The sequence below is a fragment of the Pygoscelis adeliae genome, unplaced genomic scaffold (assembly GCF_000699105.1).
Source record: "Pygoscelis adeliae isolate BGI_AS28 unplaced genomic scaffold, ASM69910v1 Scaffold71, whole genome shotgun sequence".
NCBI lineage: Eukaryota > Metazoa > Chordata > Aves > Sphenisciformes > Spheniscidae > Pygoscelis > Pygoscelis adeliae.
This window is the reverse complement of record NW_008824356.1, coordinates 1,005,214-1,018,766: the sequence shown is the minus strand read 5'-3', so window position 1 is coordinate 1,018,766 and position 13,553 is coordinate 1,005,214. Positions and strand designations below refer to the sequence as shown.

Here is a 13,553-nt window from a genome sequence, read left to right as displayed (position 1 = left end):
TTATTTCATCACCATGATCACCAATCAGAACAACTAAAATGGGTTGCAGTTTAAACTGAAATTGAATTAGTAGAGAAAAATTGATTTGCAAACTACTTTCCTCTCATCGCTTCAAATAACAATTAAAAATTTTGTTGTTATTGTGAGAAATTTAACATTTGAAGGAATGTACAGACCATAGTCTTGGTGGCTCAACCGTTCACAATTACCTGAGCAACGCAGTAAAAATTTTATAGCAAAATACTTCACTGACACAAACAATTTTATTCTGAGTTTTGTTAAAACCCAAACTTGCGAAAGCCTGGAAATGCACTGTGTTAAGACACAGCCCATATGCTCCTCACCCAAGAAACAACAGGAATTATCTGCAAACACAACAACTGTCGTCACTATACAAAGGGCCGTGTCGTGAATGAGAACGCAGGTAACTCTGACGGTGATGCAAGGCGACCTGGGAAATCGTGCTCTTAACATACACGGGAGGTAACCTGGGACTGATATTTGCCTCTGTCCCCGCTCCTGCCTGCTTGGCCCCGCGCCTCCCCAGCCTTCCTCTTTCTTTCTCTTCCTCTGCAGGATTTTGCAGTATGTAACTGCAGCTTACAGTGCTACAGACTTTAATAATTCTGTGCTGGTAACCCACAATCACAGTAATTTTGCAGTAAGTCTCCACTGCTCCTGAGCAAAGAGCATCTACCCATACAGCTTAGGAAAGCCAGGTCCTATTGTTAGGATTAGCATTTTTAGAAAAAACATACTAGTACACTAGGAAATATCACAGAGATGAAAGTAAAATATTGGAGTTGAAAAGAGCAAACAACACTGTGTCAAGTCTATAATCTATATTTATAAACTATGGTTAAATGCCACTGTCTTTTGCTCAACCTCCAACTGATCCAACCACCACCACCCTCAATCCAATACTTATATCTGTGATTTTATGAACTACAATTTCAAATCGAGTATGTTAAATACATGTTAATGAATTCTAGTTAACAGTGTACTGTACAATAAAAAAAAAAGAGTATGTGTTTCTATAACATTAAGTAGCAATAACACTGTGTCAATGCCCTTCAGTTCCTTTGCAGGAGCAGGGCTGGGAAACAGGTACTTTTTCACTCATGAGAATGAGGAAAGAAAATGAACGTTCTTATTTTAAAGTTGGTTTGACCATTGCTATCCTTAAATGCAGAAATGTCCTACCTACCCTGTACAATTATATATACATATATTTTAAATGACTGACAATTTTTAATTAATAAATTGCGTTTCACCTACTACATTGTGCAATCCTTCCACAGAAATGTTAATTAAATATGAATTTTCAGATTGGCTTAGAAACTACATTTAATCATTATAACCAGTTTCTTGATAAAGGCATTCAAAATAGTTCTGCATGTGAGAGATTCAACAGAGCAAAACCGCGGTACTTAATTAAAAGGAAAAAAAAAACACCAAAAAGGAGTAAAAATAAAAGGACATTTGAAAGCAAATTTCATCCCTCAACTAACCCAAGAAATAATAAGAAAGCAAAGAAAAGGAAAACAAAGAACCTTGTATCTGTATACTGATTGTTCACCCCGTCTCAACATGAACTGGGTGTCAGAGACATTCTTTTTAACAGAACAAAAATAATAAATACCAAAGTTCAGAAAGTATCACAGTCTTTTGCTAAAAACCAGTCAGAAATCCCAGTTTTTCCACTGAGATCTATGATTATACTATGCCAAAACAACCACAGGATTACTTATAGACATACATATCAATGATTACAATATGTAAAGCAGAAGTGAATAAATAATATGTGTAGAGATAAAACTAAATTAAAAAAACCCAATAAGTTATCAATAAAATATGAAAGGGCAGAACACTAAGCCAGCTTTAATTTTTGTAAATATATTGGACAACTGAAAGGAAGTGACTGTTTGTGTCAATTCCTCAGGCCTGGGATAATATGCTGCTGAAAAAGCTGAACACTGATCTGAGATCTCATGGGGGAGGGTGCGGGCGAGGAGGCTCAGAGATTGACTTGAAGCAAAAAATCAACAGTTTTGGACTATATAATGTACATGTTTACAAAATTACCTAAGCTTGAAATTCAACCCATAATTTGTGTCTAGCCTTCCCATGTAAATTCTGGGCACATATTACTTAACTATTCTTAATGTGAATGTATAACAACTTTTTATGTTGTATCACTACAATAAGAAAAAACCTCTACCTCCAAAATTATGAATAATTATTTGGACTACAGGGAAAATCTTGGTCCCACAGAGGTCAACAGCAGAACTCCCTGGTATGGTTAAATTCCCAGTATGGTATGGTTAAGATGTATGTTTAAGATACCCATATTTGATTGTGTAAATGAAAAAGCCTAAATGTCAACTCAGACATCTACTTGTAAATGGAAACTCATTCCCTGAAGGCACATTCTTCCACTTCCACACACCAACACAAAGATAAAGATCGCAGAAATATAAGGCAATGAAAAAACAAACCAGAAGGCCACGCAGTTTGAAGACCAAGTTTTTCTTTACTTCAAAAATAGATCTTTATATTCAAATTCCAAGTTGCTGCACTGTAATCATAAATTTAATTTAACTTGATCATTTGCATCCCCTGGCAAACTGAGCTCAGGCATCATCTGGTTTTCAGTGAAGACCTTGGCTACCTAGTCTTCTGTCTGGGTCCATTATAACGCAAAGCAGTCAAGAAATTAGCCTCAGGGTCATGTAATCCATTCTCCACTAAACTGTGAATTGCCTCATGATCGAACATTATCCAATAATGAATGAATTTGCTCACGATCCATCACAAGAACTCTTCAGAGTATACGTGGATTTTTTTTTAAGTTTCTTTTAAGATGAACACACAAAAGTATTGCAGTTACATAACTGAATTTGGTTCTTAAAATTTTGCAAAACTTATGGTCAGCTTGGTAGTTAACCAAGTAAAAAGTTGAACCAAAATTGACAGAAATTAGAGTATGGCAAATGTCATTTTTTAAGGAGAACTTATGCCTTCACACCCCTCTCATCATTCTGCTTGGCTGGAGCAGCTGTTTTTCATTCTTGACCTTAAAACAGGACACGTAAAAAATGTACTTCATCCCTTCTCACTTGATGATGTTACAATCTAGCAGTTAAATATTGTCAATCATCTGTTGCATACTTCAATCCATTTGGACATGGCCAAACAACGGTTTGAAAAACAGTAAACATCACAATCATTATTTCACCTCTGGTAAATTAACTCAAAAAAAGTTCTTAGAACTAAAATATGGTATCCACATAATTAGGTAGCAGGACTCTTCTGCATTGGTCACACCAAAAGATTGCTTTTTTGGCAAGATTCAGCGACAAACACTTCAAGCAGGAGGTACTGGCAGTCGTCTCACTATTTCCATAGCTATCTTTAGATAGGCTTTAGCCTGCAAAAACAGAAACATATATTTAGTACCTTTCATATTCTATAAAAAGAAATATTTTACATCTCGTTATGTATATGTTCTTTCACACACCTTCAAAGAAAAAGAAAAATGTTAGAATAAATGGTTCGATTTAGCCAGTTTTGTGTTCAGGAAAAATGATGCATTAATACATAAAAATAAGTACAAGCATTATTTAAAATATTGGAGGGGGGTGGTGTGGTGTAAAATTTAACTTTGGTATTATTCTAAGAATAGAACTTGACAGAACAATCTGTCTTAAACAACAAACAGAATCAATATTCTTCCGGGAGGAGAAGTGTTGAGAAGGAAGGGGACTCTTTAGTCCTGCAGGTACTATTGGTTATAAACTTCCCTCACCCTGAAGATTGAGATGCACCGTGCAGAGGATTGAGATAGAGAATCAGAGAAAACGACATTCCCCCCCAAAAAATTTTTTTGAGAGAATTAATTCATTACAGACTAGACTACAAGAATTTCCTACACAGACATTAAAAATTAAAGTATTTTCAAAAAAAGATATCTTTCCAAAAGACTGAAGTGCGTATTTGAAAGAACTAATTCTGCATCACTAGAATCCATACAGCAAAATCTCCCTCTTACACCAACCTGTGGCATCTGGTCAGATACCGTCAGCTGAAAGGCAGAAGAGCACAGAACTTAAGACTATCGGGAGTGACCCAAATAAGCATACTTCTTTTAACATCTCTATGAACATGACACAGCTAGGACCATGATCGGTCTAACATCAAGTATTCATAAATTTAATGTCGAGACACATGTATAAAAACACTGCCTAAGATCCAACACAGAACAAACCACAAAATGAAACCAAATAATTCCTGTACCAAGCTCAACAACTTGTAGTCAAAATGGAATATGCCTTTTAGAAAGGTCTCCAATCTTGATATAAAGATTTTCAACTAAAACAGTATCTTTGTTTGTATATATATCTCTTTTGTACATTGTTCCAGAGGTTGATTATTTCCATTGTTAAAAGTGTACACCTTATACACCTATAATTTGAATTTGTCGTGCTTCAATTTCCAGCTGGTGCATCATGTTCTGTGCTTGTCTAGTACAACAGAAAACTCCCCTGCTATTCAGCTTGCTTCTACTTTATTAGATTGTAACCAAGCTACTTTATCTTCTCAAATAAGTCTGCATATGGAGCCCATATTGACAACCTTCCCTGTTTTACTAGAAGAAATCGCCACAATATTCCCTACCACACTGATGTCTCCTGCCTCCTACAGCACTCTTAGATGGCTCTAACCTCAAGTTAGACCTTGTATCCCTGATGAGCCTTTAAAATAGCAAACAAACTGACAAATGCCTTAGGCCAGAGCTTGAGGGGTAGGAAGAGAAGGTCAGTTTCCCAGTTGGGCCACTAGCACCAAATGTCACTGGTCTGAACCAGGTGGCAGCCTTTTGCAGGGCCAGGCACCCCTAACATGTCTCCTCTCTTCTAGGGTTTGCTCCTGGCTTGTAGTGTTTTCTTTTCTGGCACTCCCAGTCTCAGCACCTCATACTCTCAGTGCTCACATCACCTTAAAACTAAAGTCACGTAATTTTCTGAGTTTGTAAGGAATGCAAACTAGAATTGTTTTCTCCCATATGCATGACTTTCTGGCAAGAACTATAGAACTTAAAGTCACAAGCATGAAATTCAAACTTGTCCTATGGGCATAACTGCAGTGCAGTTGGGTAGCAGAGCTGTGCCCATGTGCAACACCCACCGCACTTAGCTATTAATTCCCCGGGTGGTCTAGCTACTCCCCAGCTAGCCACCTGCACAGATGTGATAATGGACCAACTTGAAATACGGCGATTGACTGAAGCCAGGGTGCCTTTGCAGTTAAGTATTTGACTATTCGCTGTAGAAGCACTCCAGGTGGGAATTTTGGACTATCTTGAAGAGTCCCACAGGCAGCTCCCACTTTGCACACATCAATTCATGTGTTCTAATGAGTCAGTTAACAACCTGCATGGAAAATCTGGCCCCTTCTAGAGGCTGCCCAGGCTGTTCCTGCTCCAGAGTTGACCACGTTGTACACAGAATTATAAATACACTGTAGAAATTGTTCCTGCAGGTGCAGAAATAGTAACACAGGACAGTGTTTTTGTACATAGTTAAGACAGGAGATGTTCTATACATAAATCAAGATAATCAGCGGCAATGGATCATGTTGTAGTAGTCATACAGGACCATGGCCTAGATGCAGTGTTAAAACTGAGCTAAACATCAGTTCAGCGAGTCTCATCTGATGCAGCCAAAGACACCATTAGCAAGGGTCCTTGGAACACAGACTTCCATAACCATCCAGACAGCAACCAGATATCCTGCTCGGGAGACTTGATTCCTTGTTTAAGTGTTACCCTATATCAAGATCCCAATAAACTTTTTGCCCCCCAAAACATTGTTAATGAGTATCTGGGCAACAATTTCACAATGTACACTGATTCTCATTTGCCAAGTACTTGATCTGTCACTTCGTAACAGGAGGTTCCTGGTGCAACTCTTTGTAGCCAGCATGCTAGTATTACCTAGCCCTAGTATTATCAGCAATTGGTCTTACCTGCTAAGCATCCTTATTTTGTTTTCTTAGATCACTACTTTATATATTGAACAGAACATATATGTCCTTACAGAACTCTACCAGTAACCTGTCTTTGACAAAATCAACTGTTTTGATCTTTGAACAAATCATTCAGCTATGAGTGAGGACCTGTCTATCAGCAGTAACACACATCACATACATGAAAGGTCTAAATGGAATCTCAGTGACTGTCAATACGCCTTTCATTACATAAAAGCAACCCTACATGTATTGAATGTTTTCTCCTACTCATCATCTTTTCAATGTGGTGTCTGTAGACAAAGAGCACAGCTCAGTGCAGCTGTTTACTCCACCATTACTAAGCAAAAGAAGACAGGTTGCAACTGAAAATGGAGAGGGTTTTTTAGTTCCTTTTTGGGTGGAAAGCCAGAGGAGAAAATGTAAAGGATGAGTTCTTATTCATCACTCATAGCCATTTTCATTTAAATAGCATAAAAGTGAACTTTACAGATCAGTTTTTCCCTTTATGGTTTGGAAGCTCTAAAGGAATGGTTTCATAGACTATCTTTCTGAAAGCATTTTTTTGCAGATGGACAATTTTATATTTAATAGTAACATATCAGTTAGCTGGAAGCCAAACATTCTCCCTGCTTCGAGTGGATAAAGAAGTGCACAGGAAGACAGAATGCCCTAAAAACAGACCGGACTTGTTCATTACGAACACTGCCTAGATGGAGTCTGAGAGCAGCACTGGGGAGGGCAGAGGCAGAGGTGGAAGGTGACGTTCAGAGAGTCGAAAGAGCTGGATAATGGCCATGTGAGAGACTGTTCACCTCTCAAACACTGGTACAAACACTGCCAGAAAAGACTAGCATTCTTTAAATCACAAACCTCCTTAGGGCTGAGAGGGCATGGTAGATGATGAAATGACTATTCAGAAATAGTGTGGCCAGCAGGAGTAGGGAAGTGATCGTCCCCCTGTACTCGGCACTGGTGAGGCCGCACCTCGAATACTGTGTTCAGATTTGGGCCCCTCACTACAAGAAGGACGTTGAGATGTTGGAGCGTGTCCAGAGAAGGGCAACGAGGCTGGTGAGGGGTCTGGAGAACAAGTCTTATGAGGAGTGGCTGAGGGAGCTGGGGTTGTTTAGCCTGGAGAAAAGGAGGCTGAGGGGAGACCTCATCGCTCTCTACAACTACCTGAAAGGAGGCTGTAGCGAGGTGGGTGTTGGTCTCTTCTCCCAAGTAACTGGCGAAAGGACGAGAGGAAATGGCCTCAAGTTGCGCCAGGGGAGGTTTAGATTGGACATGAGGAAAAATTTCTTGACTGAAAGAGTGGTTAAACATTGGAACAGGCTGCCCAGGGAAGTGGTTGAGTCACCATCCCTGGAAGTATTTAAAAGACAGGTAGATGAGGCGCTTAGGGACATGGTTTAGTGGGCATGGTGGTGTTGGGTTGACGGTTGGACTCGATGATCTTGGAGGTCTCTTCCAACCTTAATGATTCTATGATTCTATGACTAATGACAGCATAGATCCTGGAGTAGGAAATGGAGAACTTGTAATGAAGTTCATCAGGAAAAGAACTGAGAAGTCCTACTTAGCCTAAATAATCAGAACATCCTGATTCATTACTCTGTCATGGGATAATAGGCAGGGTAGATTTAAACTGCAAGTCTTTTTATTAGCTCATCCAATTAAGCCCTGTGGTAATCCTAGGGAAATGTGTGCCTTTCAGTTATGGCATTTCATTCAGCCTAAAAATCTTACCCATGAGGGAAGTATGCATCACTGCCAAGATTACTGCAAACTGACTGTACAGGTCATAGCTGACTCTGCCCTGTTCTTATGGATTGGATTGGCTTGACCTGCTACCTTGCCTTTCACTGAAGTACAGGTCTTAGCCTGCAAACAGCTCACTACAGTGGCTTCCAGACTCTAGTGCAATGGTCACACAAATACGGAATACAAATTACCCATCAACAAAGTCAAAACAGGTAGGAGCTGATAGCACATTCGCCTTCACCTAAACCACTGCATACAAACAACTTCAGACCAGCAACTCAGAAAAAGCATATTGATTGAATCGCTTGCAGGCCAAGTACACCAGAGTGTAAATCCTGGTACTGACATGGTTTCTAACTTCTATTTGTGATTAAAAGACTCCAAGACTATTAAGATGCTTAATAGTATCTATCAAGCCCAGCAATCCAAGGGAGAATCTATGCAAGTCCAACTGTCTGGAATATCAAATGTTGTGGATGCTACTATACCTGTTTAAAGTATTTAAATCTGCTCAGCTGAGCTGTTAGGAGCTTATACTTTATTCATTGCTAAAGGACTAGCAACCATGAGCAATGAGCAACTAATCAAATAGTGACTATTCACAAGGACAAACACTAGACTTAGTTACCACCTGCATGAAAATAATGATAGGTGATAGCTTTTGTTCTTATTAGCACTCTCTTTTCCTCAACCACAGTCCATTTTCCAGTTCAATCAGATTTTTAAATAGCTTTCATTTCCATGGAAATTGCGTGTTACTTTGACACAACTCCAACCTTCAGTTGTGCCTGGAGCTGCCTCCAATGTCTGTATTTAACTCCGGTTAACTCAGAAGGCACTAAAAGCACGATGATAAACACAGCTTTAAATGAGCTTCCATTTCAGATAAAAGCTTCATGTCACCCAGAAAAATTCTTGATTGCTGCAAGAGGTCCAGAGCCTTTCCCACTCTGTCTTCCTCTGGGCAGTTCTACCATAAGATTCTTCTTTGCATGTATTGGCAACTCTTGCCAAGCTGCAATGAAGTCTCAGCCCACAAAGGGGACTTAACAAGATGATAAAGTCAATCCATACAACACAAAATGAGTAAGTAAACTAGATGCTTCTTGAACCTAATACCTCAAAAAAAATCCTTAGTGGGATTTTTCCATGGGAAATTTCCTGTTAATCCTATATATCAGCAGTGGCAGAAGCCAAGCCATCCTCTGAGGGAGCCTCAGCTGGGAAACACTGCTAGCCCCAACGTGCCATTATGCATGTACATCACTCAGGTGCCATTACGTACATCAAAAAAGACATCCTGCCCAGACAACACAGTTAAGTAGAACAGTGCAATTCAAATGCAATACAGTAACATCCTTCAAACAGACTATTCTACCATTCAGCATTTTCTTCAGCAGAGTGAAGCATAAATGAGGGTCTGATGATGCATTGTACTATCTACACCCTGAATGAAGGATTCGAACCTACACATACCAAATGTTACTGTGATCATTCAAAGGAAGCCTTGATGATAAGGCATATTATAAATCATATCATGCAGCCTTCTTCAGGGTTTGCTTTTCTTTTAAAGACATCACACCCTGGAGAGACCACTCTTTAAATGGAATTATTGATGACAGCTAAACAACAGCAAACATTATTTGCTACCACTACTTCATTTTTTCTCCAACTATTTCTGGCACGCTTTAAAAGGTTGTACATTTTTACCCTACTCACATATCACACTTTCACAGAGTTCTACAAAAAAAGTCTTTCTGAATACAAATTCCACCTGTCTCTTTGAATAATACCACAGTAAGGCCTGTAACATTTCTAATTTAATTGAAAAGGGATTTTTAACCAGACTTACTTTCCTCCGTTACATCAAGACTGCTGCTGCCTTGTGCCCCTGCTTTCCACCTGACTGGGCTTCTTCTCTCCCCTTATAGATCTGTGTGTAATTTACTGGCCTCAAAATCCTTCACCAATATATATGAGTATATGAAATCTGCAAGAGGGCTGAATACATTTCACATTGTTAAATGTGAACTAGACAGTAACAGAACCTCCCCCAAGAAGTATGTGGGGTTTGTATCACACACTGGTCTTTATCGCAAGCTAGACAGGATGACATTAAGCATGTTTTCCAGCCACAGGTCCTGGTTTCCTTGCTCCAGGACAAGTTTGGCTCTTTCTCCTACCCAAGTCATAAATTCCTCACCACACTGCATGTAAGTTTGTGTATACCTGCAAAAGGCTGTACGATCTGGGGATCCAACACTCTAAGCTATATACGATTCACCGGGTTTGCTCCCTTTCATCTTCCCCTGCTTTCCCAATATATTCCACTTGATTTTTACAGAACAAGAGGGTGAACTCAAAGTATTTTTCCTTAATAGATTCCAAATGTTTTCCATAACAATATGTGGCAAGAAAACACTAAGGAACTAACTGACCATTAAGTGTTTCCTGGAATTTGTTGTTTTTTTTTTTTTCCAAAAGCAGTCATCCTCTTTATACTTTCTGCCATGAGGGCTTACTACCTCTTTCATAATGGAGAAGGGGAAGAAGGTGAAATCTAAACTTCATTCTTTCATGACTTCTCTGCTGTCTTGAATACATTATCTTTTTTGAACCTTAGAAGTGTATTATTTCTCCTCCACAATTCTTTTTTTTTTTTATCACCTCACTCCCAAGACAAGATGATGAAAGACAACATCTACTGCTTGCCTCGGCCTCCAGCATGTCTCCTCCCTAAAATGTCTATCCCAACAACACTCCCTAGCTTTTAGAAGGTGAATGGACATACTGGTACAGCAAATTAATTTTGTACTTGATTGAGCTGCTTCTCTATCTTGAGACAGATGGGAGTTTGGTGCTCATCGGTCACAGCTAGCTTGTCTGTTCTAGCAAGGTATTAACAAATCCACTGTGCCATCAAGGCTATGATAAACCCAAAAGTTTCTAGTGCGAAGTCCTCACAAGATAACCCAACTGTCCCATACCTCTCTGGGTTTTGTGCTCACAGATGGAAGAGCTCTTAGGAACCTCTGCTTACCTTTTCCCCCAGTGTTGATGGAGAGTTCACTGGGCATTTAAACAACTCATTGGTGGAAGAATTACTCCACTGCAATTAATCATGTTGTGTATCTAGCCCTCTTATCTGCAAGTTTCAGGATGCCTCTTTCAAACACCTGTTTTGCTGCTGGTTCCTTCTCATGACCCCTAGGAGGTTCCTCTACATCTGAGCATGATCAATTCCACCTGGTTTCAGTGATTCCTTGTTTGTTTTCCCTATTCTACCTTTTTCCCTACTGTTTTCCCTATTCCACCATTTTAGCAGCGTTCCCAATTTTCCTTTACTAGCCTTTGCTGTCTAGAGACTCTCTCATATGTTTGGGTGAGCAAAATAATGAAGGCCTAGTCAGCCAATCTACCTCCACAGCTTGACAGAGGAGGAAAATGCTCCTAAGACTCTCAATTATCTCCAGAAGGGTCTGGCAAGTCCTCACTGTTGATTAAACTAAGAAATTATTAGCTTCTTGTAGAGGATCTCGGATCACTCTCAATTGCTGCGGTCTGTCTGCTCCCCTTCTGTTAGACTAGCCCCTGCCACTTGGCTAACATGCGAGTACAGCAATGCTCCATTTGTACAGCACATAACAAAGTTTTGTCAATGAAGAGTGTTAAAAAAAAGCCACAATTTAAACAACTAGGCTGACAGAAACACTACCATAGACAATGTTATACCAAGAGCAAAATCATTTTACCAGCACTGTTTATATCTCCTTGGGGACTGTCTCAAGCTTCACCAGAAGAGAACTCCGGCCATTAAACCTTCACATCCTTTAGCTATATAGTCAGCCCTTTCCGTATGTAGACGAGTCTTATGTATTCTGTGCCTTCCCTGAGGAAGAACTTTCTAAGTTCACACATGCACAATTCTACAAGTAATTTTCGTTTTTCTGGAAGGGTTGTTTTGGTTGTTAGTAATTTCCTTGCCAGTTGTGAAAAGGAAGCTTCCCTTTTCCACCAACTACATCCAAGTTTTAAAATAACAAATTTAGACAAGTTTGCTTACACATTTTAAAATTCTAGCATAGAGTGAGAGCTATGCTTTTATATATCAGCAAAATCAGTTGAACCCTGTGGCAGGTGTGTAAGCAAAAAAATATTAGCTAACATATTTTAGAAACACCCTGTATTCTAGTCTTGACAGAGCTTAGAAGGTGTGACAGCATGCTGGGTTTCTGAGAAGTCAGTCACCATCCTTACTCCCCACTGTTTGAATCAGCTAGGTATTATTTCAGTTCTGTGATTCTATATTTGATTTGTGTGTTCTAACAAAAACAGCACGGAATTTTGTATAAAAAACCCTGTAAATTCAAAGGACAAGAGCAGAGATAATTTCAGCAGCTCTGTGCACATTGTTCTCTATCTGAAAAATTGTGATTGTTCATGCATGAATAGCCACAATTTTAGTTTATTTGAGAAACATGGTGATGGGTGTCATGTATTAAAGATTAGAATCTGACCTTATATGACCTCTCCCACTGTCAGTTATATGCTGACTTTGATTTTTCTTTTAAAATATAAGAGAACAACAATAATTTTCTGTGTCTTTAAAATGAGAAGCAAACCAGGGATAAAGGGAAATTCTTTTTCATTCTGTAGAGATTAGCGACATCGAAAAAAAACTCATTCTCTAAGGAGAATTATTATATCACAGACACAATGGCAGAGAAGAATATTAGAAGTTTTCCCCAGAGTCACACATATTTGTCAATCTTTATTCCTCTTCATATTTAACTTAATTGCCACAAATGGCTTATAACCCCTCCTTTCGTTACCAAGAACACAGTCCAAGGAGGAACAGAAGGCAACACAACAGACTTTCTTGTCTTTTTCATTTTCAGAATGCTATCCTACATGCCTGAATTTTTAGATTGATAATCCTGAAGGCTACAGACTCTTGGTTATTATAGGTTTCAGATACTGCGAGCTGTGAACCTTCCATCTTGGTTTGCTCAGACGTTTTGCTTCAACTTTGACCTAAGCCATGCATCTATTCAAACCTTCACACTGCTGATCAAACTTCCCAGACAGCAACTACCGTATTGATTATAACGATTCCTTTTCACAAGGATCTAGACTCAAGATCACTACATTATTCCACAGAGGATCAGCACAGGCCTTGCCCAAGTCTAGCAAGAGTATTGCATTCAATTAGAAATCAACATGCCTTAGTACTGCTGCTTCTCTTTCAAAACAAAATAATGTATGACAATTTTAAGACTGGAACCCCAATCAGTATGTTAATAACACTGGATTATCCTTTTTTTTTCTTTTAAAAGAGTGCGAAGGAAAAAAAATATTTCAGCATGTGCCTAGCAATCATAATATTACAAAGGTTACCTTATTTGTACATTTTACCTTACCTCTAATTGATTATCATCAGCATTAATCACTTTTTTTTTATGTTAACATCTAAGCAGCAGTCAAGAGTGAGGCAGTATCATGCCATATACTGTGCAAACACAATGTGGCAGACAACACCCTGCCCTACATAGCCTGGCAGACACAGAGGCACAAGAGAAAATACTAGCCAGGAAAATCTTATTCTATCAGTGTTGATGACGTTTTATATGTGCAACTGCTTTTCTTTACAGACTTGCATATTTGACTCCCATCACCTCAACAACTCATATTTTCCTTTGGCAATAAAATGTTATGGTAAAGGCACAGAAAAATCCATTTCCTCTTATGTGTAAATTGCT

The 13,553-nt window shown here is 39.0% G+C and overlaps 1 protein-coding gene across 1 annotated transcript in view; it reads right to left on the bottom strand.

Annotated features, from left to right (window-relative positions):
• Nucleotides 1-2,516: 2,516 nt before the first annotated feature.
• NUBPL (nucleotide binding protein-like) overlaps nt 2,517-13,553 on the bottom strand; it is an 88,342-nt gene continuing 77,305 nt past the window's right edge. Inside the window, exon 9 of the mRNA XM_009319361.1 lies at nt 2,517-3,430. Coding sequence (XP_009317636.1) covers nt 3,368-3,430 — 63 coding nt within the window. The 3' untranslated portion in view covers nt 2,517-3,367. The remainder of the gene's footprint in view (nt 3,431-13,553) is intronic.